This window comes from Callorhinchus milii, unplaced genomic scaffold, assembly GCF_018977255.1.
Source record: "Callorhinchus milii isolate IMCB2004 unplaced genomic scaffold, IMCB_Cmil_1.0 Scaffold29, whole genome shotgun sequence".
Taxonomy (NCBI): Eukaryota; Metazoa; Chordata; class Chondrichthyes; order Chimaeriformes; family Callorhinchidae; genus Callorhinchus; species Callorhinchus milii.
The window spans coordinates 2,365,671-2,379,977 of NW_024704770.1; the positions used below are offsets into that span (position 1 = coordinate 2,365,671).

A 14,307-nucleotide genomic window follows, 5' to 3' on the forward strand; every position below is an offset into this window, starting at 1 on the left:
TGTCGAAAATAAAAAATAATAATAAAAATAATAAAAAAAAAACAAATTCGGGGGCCAGGAACTTCTATGCAAACACTTGCATTTTGTTGTTGGGTTCAGTCACGTGCTGGAGCTGGATCTGGAGCTGGAGTGGGGGCTGGTGCGAGACGATGGCTGGGCTGGGGGTGGTGGAGTCAGACCAGTCGGACATGGAGTGAGGAGACGGGCTCGTCCACTGCTCCGGCGACTCGGGGGAAGGGGTCAGGTAGGGGTGCTCAGTCTTCAGGTGGAGGTAATGCTTGGGCGTGTTCTCCAGCCCCGGGGTGTAGGCGTGTTTGGCGGGCGGGCTGCGGTAACCCTCGGGGCCGGTGCTGCCGTGGGCTTTGAAGTACGTGGCCACGTTGCCCTGAATCGGCGGCGGCGGCGGAGGAGGGGGAGGAGGAGGCTGGGCTTCCTGCGGGGATAGGGACGGGTTGTTGCACCGATCTGGCATCCTGGCCACGTCGCTCCGACACAGGCCCTGTTGGCTGGGGCGCCCCCCGCCGCTGGCAGGAGCCACGCATAGCTGCTGGCCCGGCCCGGGCTGAGAGAGCTGGGGCTGTTGTTGTTGCTGCTGCTGCTGTTGTTGTTGTTGTTGTTGTTGTTCGGCCGCTTCTGCGCTGGGGGGAGGTTTGCTGGGGCTCTGTTGGTTGAGGGCTTGATTCCCGTTGCCCGCGCCCACGGTGTTCTGCAGGAGCAGGCTGTGCGGCAGGCCGGGGGCGTGCTGGCGGATGCCCCCCCCACCCACGCCCACCCCGGCCTGGTGAAGCACGTTGATGACCGAGTTACACTGGGCCGAGCCTGCTGCCATGCGCGGGTGCCACTCGAAGGGCAGGGCGGTGACAGGGCCCATCATGCCCACGTTCAGGCCCAGCCCCGCCGTGTTGAGGAGGCAGTTGGACTGGGCGGCGGACAGCTGCGACATGGACAGACGCGGGGGCTGGAGGTGGTTCATGGACAGGATGGCCGTGTTCTGGGCGGCGATGTCGCCGATGTTGCGGAGGCTGGCCAGCGACACGGCAAAGGGGCCCTCCAGCACTCCCCCGCCGCCCCCCGGGGGCGAGGTCAGCACCGACAGGGAGCCGGCCGGGTGCAGGAGGCCCGAGGCCGTCATGACAGGCGAGGTAGGGTTGGCCATGTAGGCACAGGGCGATTCCAGCGAGTCGACGGGCGACAGAGTGACCGAGCTCTCCATCAGCGCCCCCTGGCAGTCCAGGCTGAGCTTCTTGCTCCGCGCCTTGCTCTCCTTGCTCTGGTTGGCCCCGCTGCCCGCCTTGGCTCCCGGCCTCCTGCTCTTCTTGCCCTGAGGCGTCTGCTTGAGGTTGCTCAGGTAGCTGTTCGGGGGGCACATGAGCGGGGACATGGAGTGGGGCCCCAGGGAGCCCCCGGGCCCCTGCGGGCTTCGCACGGCGTTGTACTCCTCCAGCAGCTGCACAATGTCGTGGTGCATCCGGTCCTGGGCGATGTCCCGGGGGAGCCTGTCCATGTGGTCGGTGATGTCACGGTTAGCGAAGTGATCCAGCAGCATCTTGGCGGCTTCGTAGCTGCCCTCGCGAGCGGCCAGGAACAGCGGAGTCTCCTCCTGCAGCGGGGGGAGGGGTTGGGGGGGGGGAGAGAGGGAGACAAGGAAGAGCCGAGCCGGCCTGGTTACATACCGCCTTGTTATGCCTCCAAGCTCTCTTCCACTCACTCATTCACTCTCCCACCCGCTCACTTACTAAACTTGCCCAGTGTTTTGCCCGTGCCCACCGGGAAACAAACCCAGCTCTCCCGCTTGCGAAGCGAGCGCCCTAGCCACTAAGCTATAGGGCTCCGCGAGTCCTTTACTGACCGGCGGCTTGCTGATCTCTCCTCACCTTACTGTCCTGCATGTCCTTGTTGGCACCGTTCTTGAGCAGCACCAATGTGGCATCTACATTGTTGACGGCTGCTGCCCAGTGAAGGGCGGATTTACCTACAAGCAGAGACGTCACCTGTTACACAAACCTTTAGCAAAGCTAACACATCCCGGGCTGACACACACTGAGCCGGACTGACACGCGCATACACACACTGAGCTGGGCTCACACACACACACACACACAGACTGACACACACACACACACACACAGACAGGCTGACACACACACACACACACAGAGACAGGCTGACACACACACACACACACGCTGAGCTGGGCTGACACATTCACACACACACACACAGACAGGCTGACACACACACACACAGAGACAGGCTGATATGCACACACACACGCTGAGCTGGGCTGACACATTCACACACACACACACACACACACACACACACAGAGACAGGCTGACATGCACACACACATGCTGAGCTGGGCTGACACATTCACACACAGAGACAGGCTGACACACACACACACAGAGACAGGCTGACACACACACACTGACGGTAACGGGGCGGGTGGTAGACTTACCGATTTCATCGACAGCATTCACGTCAGCGTGACAAGCAATCAGCTCCTCCACCATCCCCTCCACAGCGAGCCGAGCGGCCAAGATCAGCGCAGAGGAGCCGTCCAGCATCCGCGAGTCCAGGTCTGTGGCTCGGTTCCTTATTAGGATCTGGGGAAGAGGAACAGATCCGCACGTCAGTAATAATAATAAAAATAATAACCCTCGCATTTGACACAGCGCCTTATCACGTCTTTGAGACGCCTCAAAGCGCTTCACGGGATACACCGTGAAGTGAATTGACTTGTGTGTTTTGTGGGTGAAACGCGGCAGCCAATTGCGTGACCAATTTTTTTTGAGGGATTATAACCCCGGGAAAACCGATCCGCCAATCGACTAACAACCGGGTTCCTACTGACTGCCGGAGTAAACAGAGGTGCGCGTGTGTGTCTGTGTGTGTGTGTGTGTGTGTGTGTGGGGAGTATGGAAACGGTTGCCTAAGGTTTCGCCCTGACCTGACCCGCCCGGCAATCGAACCCGGGTCCCCGCGTTTGCGAGGCGAGGTCTCCTTTGGCGACCCGATGCTGTGGTGTGGGGCAAACAATAAAGTATAGGACACAGCGTAGCGTGTGACTGTGACTGCGCTTTTTGTAGGGTGAGGCGTTACCTGAAAGACCCCCTGGGCGTCGGCGGCCACGGCAGCGTGTAGGGGGGAGCGCCCCGTGTTGTCTTGAGCGTTGGCGTCGGCCCCAGCGTCCAGCAGCCGCTTGGCTGCGTCGGCCCGGGCGTAGCGGGCAGCCAAGTGCAAGGCTGTCTCCCCCGTCCTGTCGGTCTGAGCGCACAGGTTGGCCCCCTGGTAGATCAGGTTGGAGATGATGTTGGCGGACGAGTCCTCCGGCTCTTCCTCCTCGGCCAGGCCCGTGTCCAGCCCCCCACCGCAGTACGAGGCCAACATCAGGGGCGTGAACCCGTCTAAGCAGAGAGAGAGAGAGGGAGAGAGAGCGCGGGAGGGAGGGGGAGAGAGAGCGAGAGTGAGGGAGAGAAGGAGAGGCAATGGGAGTCAGGCTGAGACAATCACTTCGTGAACTCTGGAGCATATCATTTTAAGACTTTAATTGGCAGTTAACAAAGAGACTGTCAAATGTGTGTGTGTCTTTGTTTGCGTTTAGGGTGTGTGTGTTGTGTGTGTGGGTGTTGTTTGTGAGTGTATGTAGTGTGTGAGGTGTGTAGTGTGGGTGTGTGATGCGTGTGTGAGGAAGGTGTGAGTGTGTGCGTGTGCAGGGTGTGTGTATAGAGTTAGGTACCTGGGCCTCGGACATTCACATCCATGCAGTCGGAGTCGAACTCGCCCTGGGGTGGGGTCAGAGCCATGGACGGGGGCATCCGGATGTCAGCCGCGGCGAGATGATGCTGTGTCCACTGCCGGCAATCCACTGTGTCCTCACTGTCTGACAGCACAGCTGGTCCCTCCACCTAACACAGAGTCAACAACTGCCTCAGTATATATACACACTCCCTCAGTATATACACACACTCCCTCAGTATATACACACACACTCCCTCAGTATATACACACACATTCCCTCAGTACATATACATACAGTACATATACTCAGTATAATACACACACTCCCTCAGTATATACACACACACTCCCTTAGTATATACACACACACTCCCTCAGTATATAATACACACACTCCCTCAGTATATACACACACTCCCTCAGTATATACACACACTCCCTCAGTATATACACACACACTCCCTCAGTATATACACACACATTCCCTCAGTACATATACATACAGTACATATACTCAGTATAATACACACACTCCCTCATTATATACACACACACTCCCTTAGTATATACACATACACTCCCTCAGTATATAATACACACACTCCCTCGGTATATACACACACTCCCTCAGTATATACACACACTTCCTCAGTACATACACACACAATCCCTCCACACACACATCCACACCACAAACGCAAGCACACAGACACATGCACTCACACACAGACTCACACCACATACTCACACCCCCTCCACGCACTCACACACACGCTGGACTGTGCTGAGAGTAACGACAGTGAACCTGAGCCTGACCTTCAGTCTCTTGGCCTCAGGGCAATCGTTGTCCAGCCAGGGCTCTGTCTGCAGGTCTCGCTCGCTCATCAAACCCTCCTCCACCATCCCCTTCGAGATGTGTCTGTGATAAACCAGCACAGGGTGTCAGTGTGTGTGTGTAAAGCCTCCCCCAGTGTGTGAGCTTCAGTGTGTGAGCCCCACTCGCCCTTCCCTCGCCTCTTTCAAGGCCCATCTCAAGATCCTCCTCTTCGACCAACCGCGCCTTCGGTCACCCTCCTACCCCTACCCCACCCTCCACTCCTCCCTAGTCCAACAACCAGCTCGGGTGCGGATCCCTGACTGTCCAGCACCTTGGGACGTCGTCCAGCACCTTGGGACGTCCTCCAGCCTTGCCCCTCCAATGCCCAACAACCCCCCCAGTGTTTGCCAGCCTTGCCCCCCCAATGCCCAGCGCCCCCACTTACTTCATGCCCAGGGAATCCTGACCCACAGGTTCACGCCGGTTCTTGTTGCTGCTGTCCTTCTTCAGGTTGAAGCCCTCGGGGAACCAGAGGACGCTGTGCTCCCGCTTACGTCTGGCCACCAATACTCCCAGCACCAGGATAACCAGCAAGATCACAGCCGCCACAACCACCAACGACAGCATGTTCACAGGGGGGGAGGGCGGGGGCAACACCTCTCCTGGGAGACACAGCGAGAGAGAGAGAGACACAGAGAGGGAGAGAGGAGAGACAGAGAGAGAGAGGGAGACAGAGAGAGAGAGAGAGAGAGAGAGACAGGGAGAGAGTTGGAGAGACGAGGAGAGGGAGCAAGAGAAAGGGGACAGAGACAGAGAGACAGACAGAGCGAGAGGGGAGAGAGAGAGAGGGAGACAGAGAGAGGGTGACAGAGAGGGAGATAGAGAGAGACGGGGAGAGAGAGAGAGAGAGAGAAAAAGGGAATGTAAATCAAAATCACAACAACAACAAATTACTTTACACAGCTCCTTTCACGTCGGGAGGACATCCCAAAGGGCTGGAATTTAGTTCAGTGGTTACCGCACTCGCTTGGCAGAGCGAGAGACCTGGTTTTGATTCCTGCCCGGGCAGGCAGGGCGAGAAGTTTCCTTACTCCACACACACGCCTGTGTTTACCCAGCAGTGAGTAGGAACCCGGTTGTTAGTCGGCTGGCGGATCACTTTTCCGGGGGTGGGGGGGTAATAATTCCTTCAAATTAAATAATGATATTAGTAATAACAAATTGGTCATTTCAACCCACAACTATTTGTGGGGACGCTGCTGTGCGCAATTGGCTGCCGCATTTCGCCCCAAAAATATACAGTCAATTCACTTTACAGTATAACCTGTGAAGCGCTTTGAGACGCCTCGAAGACGTGGTAAGGCCTATATTAAATACAAGGATTATTATTACTAGTTTTTTGTGAACAATGCTGTTTAAGGAGGGGAGCGCTCTGTCTCGCCAGGGCTATGGTCTCTGTTCCCTTGAGTTCAGAAGGTTGAGGTGAGAGTTGATCTGAGGTGTTTGAAATAATAAAGAGATTTGATAGGGTAGATGCAGAGAAATTATTTCCTCTGGTGGGTGGGGGAAATCCGGAGCAAGGGGGACTTTAATCATCTTAAAATTGGAGCCGGGCCATTTAGGAGTGAGATCTTGAGGCAGTTTTTCAGCAAAGAAGAGTTGAAATCTGGAACTCTCTCTCTCTCTCCCCCAAAAGGCTATGGATTCATTATTTCCAGACTGTGGTGGACAGAGGTTTGTTGGGTCAGGGTATTAAGGGAGTTGGGGCAAGAGGGGGTTAACTGGACTTGAGGTACAGATCAGCCCTGATCTTATAGAATGGCGGAACAGGCTCGAGGGGCTGAAGGGCCTCCTCCTGTTTCTGTGAATCTACGTATCTCTGTGTGTCTGTCGAAGGAGACTTACCGTGGACGTCCTTGATGGGGTAGGGGAAGTGCAGGTTCCCTACCACTTTGAGGGCCCCCATATACGCGGCTGCGTTCTCCGCTGTGGGGAAGCACTCGCCAGCCGCCTTCAGGCACAAGCGGTTATCGATCTCGAGGTTCACTTCTGACCTGCGGGGCGGAGAGAGAGCAACACACGGCAATTAGGAGTCTGTCTAACAAATGAGAGTGACGAGGTACTGCCTCTGCTGACTTCCTCTTCGATCCTCCTACTCCTCCCTGATCCCAACCAACAGCTCGGGTGCGGATTCCTGACTGTCCAGCGCCTTGGGACGTCCTCCTGACGTGAAAGGCGCCATGTAAATGTGCTGTTGGTGTTGTTGATGCTGTTGTTGTTGATGCTGTTGCTGTTGTTGTCGACTTACCCTATGACCTCCTGGCCGAGCTCCCGGACCACCCTGGCGTGCGGGGCCGAGCGCCTCTGGACTCCGGCCCGCCGGACCCCGTAGTAAGGGTAGATCATGTACTGGCCGTTGGCGTCCAGCTTGAAGCGCAGGCTGGTGCGGAGCAGGGAGCCCAACTTCTGCAGGAAGTTCGTACTGCTCCTCAGCAGCTCCTCCGGGGGCAGCAGGACAATCAGCACCAGCGTCCCCTCCGCCAGGCGCTCAGGCACGTCTGGGGCGCAGTCCAGCCCGTCCCAGCCGCACTCCTCGTTGTTACAGCCCTGGTCACAGCGGCCATCAGCGTAGTGATCCGCACAGTACTTCTCATACAGCGGGCTAGCGAGGAGAGGGGGGAGACAAGCAGCGTTACGCAGAGAGAGAGAGACACAGACACACACACACACACACCGTTACAGTTCACACACAGGCTCGACAGCGAGCGCTTTGCTAAGCCCGAATACCAGGGATCAAAGGGTTGGATCAACTCGGACGACAAGTTAAAGCTGTTCAGGCGGATGTTAAAACATCCCGTGGCACAATTTGGAATAATCCTTACATCTTATCACCTCGTCGCGACGTCTCAAAGCGCTTCGCAGGATATACCGTGAAATGTAGCGACTGTGTATTTTGTGGGCAAAACGAGGGCAGCCAATTGCCCACAGCGGTGTCCCACAGACAGTCGTGGGTTGAGTGACCAAATTATTACTTTATTTTGAAGGGATTAATTATTACTCCCGAAAAAGCGATCAGTTAATCAACTGACAACCGGGTTCCTACTTACTGCAAGGTAAACAGACGCGAGTGGGTGTGGGTGTGTGTGGAACAAGGAAACTTGCCAAACGTTTCGCCCTGCGGGGAATCGAACCCAGGTCCTCTCGCTCGCTAAGCACTGAGCTACGAGACTCCACAAGGACACCTAAGATTTCGACCCCCAGCTGGGAATCGAACCCAAGTCCTCTCGCTTGCGAGGCGAGCGCTCTAACTACTGAGCTGTGGGGCTCCACCGTGGCTGTGACTCACTTGCAGACCCGCTCCTGGCTCTGACAGTCAAAGTTGTCGTACAGACACTCGCGCCTGTTGCAGTCCTTGTCGCACAGGTTGTTGCTGAAGAGGCTCCAGCACTGCGCCCGCGGGCAGCCCTTCCAGGGGTCGTCCACTGACAGCGAGCAGTCTCCCCCATCCCACTGGCAGGCCCGCGTGTTGCATTCCCGGTCGCAGTAGCCGTCACTGGCCTTGCCCCCGCACTCGGCGAGGGAGCAGCCTGGGGGCTCGGTGGGCTGGGGGAGCCCCTTGGGCAGGAAAGTCTTCAACAGCTCGCAGCGAGAACCCCCGAACTCCTTCGGGCAGAGGCACTGGTAATAGGGAGGCTGTCGGCTGGGTTTACAGAAGCCCCCGTTACGGCACGGCCGGCCGGCACAGGTGTTGTTGTTGCGGAGATGGCAGGCCGGGCCTGTGAAGCCGGGGAGGCAGGTACACTGGGCTCCCAGCGGGGAGTCCAGGCAAAGCTCGTTACTCTGGCAGTTCAGCTCCCGGCAGCTCAGGAAGCTGCGCTGACAGTTGGTCCCGGAGAAATTCTGTAAGAAAAAAAAACAAAAACACACTGGCACAACAACTTGAGTTTATATCGCACCCTTCACGTGGGGTAGCGTCCTTCAGCGGTTCACAATTGTATTTTCCAGGCAGCCGATTGCGCACAGTCGTGGACCACAAACAGTCATGGATCGGGTGATCAAAGGCTGTGTATTTAAGCCCCCAATGGAATGTATCGCCCACAAAATATAGAGGCAACTCACTTTACGGTGTATTCTCTGATGCGCTTTGAGACGTCTAGAAGACGTGGTAAGGCGCAAGTTCAAATGCAAGGATTATTGTCATCATGTGTGAGCTCACGGTCTAAGCTGGTGCTCCAATTGAGTATTGGGGGGTGGTGGGGGGGGGGGCGAAGAGAGAGTCAGAGAGAGACAGACAGAGAGAGAGACAGACAGACGTAGCGAGACAGACAGAGAGATGACATGGAAAGAGAGACATATGCAGAGAGAGAGACAGAGAAGAGGGACCACACAGAGAGAGACCCAGAGAGACAGAAGATGAGAGAGAGAGACAGAAGATGAGGGAGAGAGAGACAATAGAGAGAATTGCTGCCTTAATTTCCTCTGGGCACTGGGCTCAGACACTCACCGGTTGACATTTGCACGTGTAGCCGAGGGGTGTGTTGACGGTCAATTTACAATGGCCACCATTCTGACAAGGGTGGGACTCACACATGTTGATGACGCTCTGACACTGGTGACCTGTGAGGGGAGAGGAACGGTCATTGAGGCCTGTAAACAGGATGGTGAGAGAGAGACACAGAGACAGGTAGAGACACAGGGGTGGTGAGAGAGAGTTACAAACAGACAGACTGACAGACAGAGAGAAGTAGAGAGATGTTGAGACAGAAATGTAGAAAGAGAGTAAGAGAGATGTAGAGAGAGAGCGACGTAGAGACAGATAGAGAGATGTAGAGAGAGATGGACAAAGGGAGAGAGAGGCAGAGAAAGACATAGAGATAGAGAGAAACATAGAGAGCGAGGGAGAAAGACAGAGAGACAGAGACGTAGAGAGAATCGACCGAGAGATACACACACCCACTCATAGACGTAGAGAGAGAGACAGAGACACATAAAGGCAGACGTAGAGAGACACACAGATAGATAGACACACATACACAGAAAGAGACAGGGACAGGGAGACACAGAGACAGAGAGGAGTTGCTGTATGAGTGAGGCAGGCAATGCCCAGTGCTGACACACTGACCTGTGTAGCCGGGCTTGCACACACAGTGATAGTCATTGGGGAGTTGGATGCAGTTGATTGTTGTCTGTGGGTTACAGGGGTTGGAGAGACACTCATTGATGTCGCCCTCGCACCGATCGCCAGTGAAGCCGGGGGGGCAGTTACAGGTGTAGCCGCCCACTCTGTCCACGCACGTCCCATTATTCAGACACTTGGAGCTTTGAGAGAAGCCACAGTCGTCCTGGTTTATCTCGCACAGCACGCCTGGGTGTAAGAGGAGCCTTCAGCAATCACATCCCTCCGTGAGTCCTACGGTCTGCCTGCTCAGTGAACCCTCATAGTCTTTGTAAGGCATGTCTCGAGACCCTCCTCTTCGACCGTGCCTTTGGTCACCCTCCAATCCCTATCCCCCTGCCCTCCGCCGCTCCTGATCCCAACCCCAGCGCTCGGGTCTGTCCAGCGCCTTGGGACATCCTCCCAACCTGAAAGGGCCTTTCCAAATATTGTGGTTGTTGTAAAGTGCTTTAATTGGTTCATTCAGCGCAAGAGATGCAATATAAGCATTGGACTCTGTGTGTGTGCGTGGGGAGGTGTGTGTGTGTGTATGTGGTGCGCGTGCGGCGGGGGGTTTGGTGGTGAGTTTGTGTATGTGTGCCGTCATAATGTAAACCTCAGCTTAAACCACACACACTCTCACCCGCACCCCAACTCACGCAAACCAACCCCTCCCCTCCTCCGCCCCCACCCCCAGCGCTCAGCACAGACTACATTACCGAGTGTTCCTGGTGGGCACGAACAGATGTAGCGGCCGATCAGGTCCAGGCAGGTGCCCCCATTCTGGCAGGGGTTGGATTCACACTCGTTGACCTCCAGCTCACACTTTGTACCCTTGTAGCCCGGCAAGCACTGGGGGAGGAAGAAACACAGTCAGCGCTGCTCACCCCTGGTACACACACACACCTTGTACACACACACACACACACCCCTTTTACCTACACTCCCGTATGCACATACACATCCCCCGTACACACACACACAAGCCTTGCTCACAAGTCATCCCCTCATTGGAATAATAATAATAATAATAATCCTTGCGTTTGATACAGCGCCTTATCACGTTGTTGAGATTCTGTCTCCAAGCGGAACAGGATTCCCTCGCTGGTCTTACCTCACACATGAAGTGTCCGATGAAGCTTCTGCAGGAGGCACTGTTGTGGCAGGGGTTGGGTTGACACTGATCCACCTCGGCCTCACAGTAACTGCCCGTGTAGCCCTTCTGGCACACGCAGTAGTGAGCGTTCCCAGCGCTGAAACAGGAGCCAGCGTGGTGACACAGCTGGCTCACACTCACTCCTTGTGCACAAGAGCAGGCAAAGCAAAGGGGAGCGTTACACTGGGATCATTGGGGACAATTTTAACATCATCACAGAAAACGTTGGGTGGGAGGTATGTGTGTGTGTGTGTGTGTATGTATGTGGGTGAGTGTAGGTGTGTGTGTGAGGGAGTGTGTGGGGGGCGATGAGAGAGAGGATGAGGCTGCTTACCTCTCCGCACTGCTGCCACCTCACACGAGACGCTGGGGATGTCACAGTAGCGCCCTGCCCAGCCGCTGCCACACTCACAGCTGAAGGAGGTGCGTGTGGGACGGCACCAGCCTCCGTTCTTGCAGGGAGACTTACTGCACCAGTCCACAGTTGCCTGCGGACACACGAACATCAGTAAGAACATCTGCTCCCCCCCCACCCCTCCCGACACTCCACCTCCCGCTGCCTCCGTTCGGCTGGTTCCGTCCTACTGTTCGTCCCTTAGCCCCTCCGCTCCACCGTCGGCAGCCGTGCCTTCAGCCACTCTGCCCCGAAACTCTGGAACTCTCTCCCTCAATCCCCCTGCCTTGCTCCGAGGGAGGGAGCCAGTGGGATGTAGAGTGATACAGGGAGGGAGGGAGAGGGAGGGAGATGCAAAGGGATAGAGAGAGAGAGAGAGAAAAAGGGATGGAGGAGAAAGCAGAGCGAGGAAGGGAGGGAGAGGGGGAGGGTCAGAAAGAGGGAGGGAAGGAGGGAGGGATTGGAACGTAGAGTGACAGAGAGAGAGAGCGAGAGAGAGATGGAGACAGCTCAGCTCACCTGACACCTGTCGCCGCGGTAGCCCTGCTGGCAGATACACCTGTACGATTCCACACCATCCACACATACCCCACCGTTCAGGCAGGGGGCTGAGCGGCACTCGTCGATCTCGTGCTGGCAGTTGGAGCCGGTGAAGCCCGGGCGGCAGCGGCAAGTGTAGGTGTTCACACCGTCCAGGCAGGTGCCACCATTAAAGCAGGAACTGTGTGGGGGGGGGAAGTGACGGCGGGCGATAATGTTAGCTCGGGTTTGCTAAACCCTCTCCCCCAAGAGCAGGACATTTCCCGCACTCGCCCCCAAGAGGGGGAGCTATAAGAGATCTCTGAGGAAATGACGCACTCAATACCCCCCTCTCCCTCCCTACGGGCAGGCGGGAATCGAACCCAGGTCTCTCACTTGCGAGGCGAGTGCTGCTCTAGCCACAAGGACTTCAGATGGCTAAGGATGTGGAGGGTCAACGGAGGGAGTGAGTGTATGAGTGATGGGCTGAGTGTGTGAGTGAGTGAGGGAGTGTGTGAGGGACGGACTGAGTGAATGGCTGAGAGAGGGAGTGAGTGTATGAGTGAGTGACTGAGGGAGTGAGGGTGTGACTCACCTCTTGGTGCAGTCGGGGATGTTGTTCTCGCAGTGTAAGCCGCTGAAGCCGGCCTGGCACGTACAGGTGTAGCTGTTAACGTAGTCTGTGCAATGGCCCCCGTTGCGGCACGGGTTACTCTGGCACTCGTTGACCTCGGTGGCACACCGGCTGCCGGTGAAGCCGGGCTGGCAACTGCAGCTGAAGGAGTTGACTCTGTCCAGGCAGGCGCCGCCGTTCAGGCAGGGATCTGAGACATGGCACAGCACAGAGCGACGGCGTTAGTAGTAATAATAATCATCATCATAATAATAAGCCTCGCATTTGATACAGCGCCTATCGAAGGCTGACCGAAGGCACGGTCGAAGAGGAAGGTCTTGAGGGAGACAAATAGGGTGCGAGGCAGAGGGACTACGGGATTGGGGCAGAGAGAGGCTGAATGTCCGCCCGCCGAAGGGAGAGCGCGAGCGGACTGGTAGGTGGTTAGGAGGTCACAGAGTTAGGGAGGAGCGAGGCGGTGGAGGGCTTTGAAGGTGAGGACCAGGATCTTGAACTGTATCCTCTGAGTGATGGGGTGGAGAGGAGGGGTGGCAGTGGGATGAAATGTTGCCCGGGCGGGTGAGGAGAGGAGCCTGGGTGCCGAGGCTGGGCTGTAGGGCCTAGTAGATACTCACTGGGAGTGCAGTCGTTGATGTCTGTCTCGCACGTGAGTCCCGTGAAGCCTGGCCGACACGCACACGCAAAGCCTCCCAGCTCGTTAGTGCAACTCCCCCCGTTCTTACACGGGCTGGTGGCACACTCGTCAATATCCACGTGACAGGTTTGTCCTGAAATACAAAGGGGAGCGGAGAGAGCGAGAGGTGGAGATGGAGAGAGAGAGAGAGAGAGGGAAAGGCGGGGAGAAATAAACACTGGTCAATATACATGTATGTGTATAATTCCCTGCATTTGATACAACCCCTCATCACGTCGTTGAGACGTCTCAAAGCGATTCACTGCGACTGTGTAAGGTGTAGCGACTGTGTACTTTTTTTTGTCGGCCAAATCTGGTAGCCAACGTCACGGCAGTGTCCCACAAACGGTTGTGGATTGAGTGACTGCATTTTTTTTCTTTGGAGGTATTATTACCCCCGGAAAGCGATCCGCCAATCGACTAACAACCGGGATTCTATTCACTGTTGGGTAGGTAAACAGAGACGTGTGTGTGTGTGTGTGGAGTAAGGAAACTTGCCTAAGGTTTCGCCTCAACCGAGAATCAAACCCGAGTGAGCCGAGGGCTCTAACCACTTAGCTACAAGACTCCACAAGTCTTGGCTCATCAAGCCATTGACTGCCACACAAACTGAGGTCTCGCTGACAAGCAGTGCTCAGCCCTACTGTTACCTTGCCAGCCCAACCCCCCCCCCCCCGCCCACCGCCACACAACTACAGCTCTGCCCCTTACCTTGCCAGCCCTCCCCACAGGTACATATGAAATCCTCGTAGTCTGGTGTGTGGTCGCACAAGCCTCCGTTCTCGCACGGGTTTGGGGAACAGGGTACCAGCACATTCTCACAGTTGGGTCCTTCAGTCAGGAGGGGGCAGGAGACACAGAGAGGGACCAAGAGAGAGAGGGGGAAAGGGAGAGAGAGGAGGAAAGGGAGAGAGGGAGAGAGAGAGAGAGTCATTTCCATGCAGCTATCAACAGAGCTGCAGAAGTGCACTGGGAACCATTCCCGAATAGCACTTTCTGTTTAGAATGGTTTAATAATAATAGTAATAATCCTTGCATTTGATAGAGCGCCTCATCGCGCCTTCGAGACGCCTCAAAGCGCTTCACAGAATATTATTAGTATGATTATTAATCTGTCTCAGTCGCTGCATCACATTTGTGTGTAACTCGCACCCAGTGACCTGCGAGTCCCACTGTGCAACAGAGAGATTAGCCGGGACGAGCTTTGCTCCTTCT

General features: G+C 55.9%; 1 protein-coding gene across 1 annotated transcript in view; it reads right to left on the bottom strand.

Annotated features, from left to right (window-relative positions):
• The window catches only part of notch3 (notch receptor 3), a 60,123-nt gene continuing 45,816 nt past the window's right edge, over positions 1-14,307 (bottom strand). The window contains exons 16-34 of the mRNA XM_042344657.1: positions 13,804-13,923; positions 13,034-13,186; positions 12,381-12,609; positions 11,786-11,987; positions 11,207-11,360; positions 10,831-11,015; positions 10,436-10,568; positions 9,684-9,926; positions 9,066-9,178; positions 7,908-8,461; positions 6,870-7,223; positions 6,467-6,615; positions 5,007-5,223; positions 4,561-4,663; positions 3,743-3,911; positions 3,106-3,410; positions 2,462-2,609; positions 1,875-1,972; positions 1-1,600 (exon numbers count right to left, since the gene is read on the bottom strand). Coding sequence (XP_042200591.1) covers positions 65-1,600; positions 1,875-1,972; positions 2,462-2,609; positions 3,106-3,410; positions 3,743-3,911; positions 4,561-4,663; positions 5,007-5,223; positions 6,467-6,615; positions 6,870-7,223; positions 7,908-8,461; positions 9,066-9,178; positions 9,684-9,926; positions 10,436-10,568; positions 10,831-11,015; positions 11,207-11,360; positions 11,786-11,987; positions 12,381-12,609; positions 13,034-13,186; positions 13,804-13,923 — 5,165 coding nt within the window. The 3' untranslated portion in view covers positions 1-64. The remainder of the gene's footprint in view (positions 1,601-1,874; positions 1,973-2,461; positions 2,610-3,105; positions 3,411-3,742; positions 3,912-4,560; positions 4,664-5,006; positions 5,224-6,466; positions 6,616-6,869; positions 7,224-7,907; positions 8,462-9,065; positions 9,179-9,683; positions 9,927-10,435; positions 10,569-10,830; positions 11,016-11,206; positions 11,361-11,785; positions 11,988-12,380; positions 12,610-13,033; positions 13,187-13,803; positions 13,924-14,307) is intronic.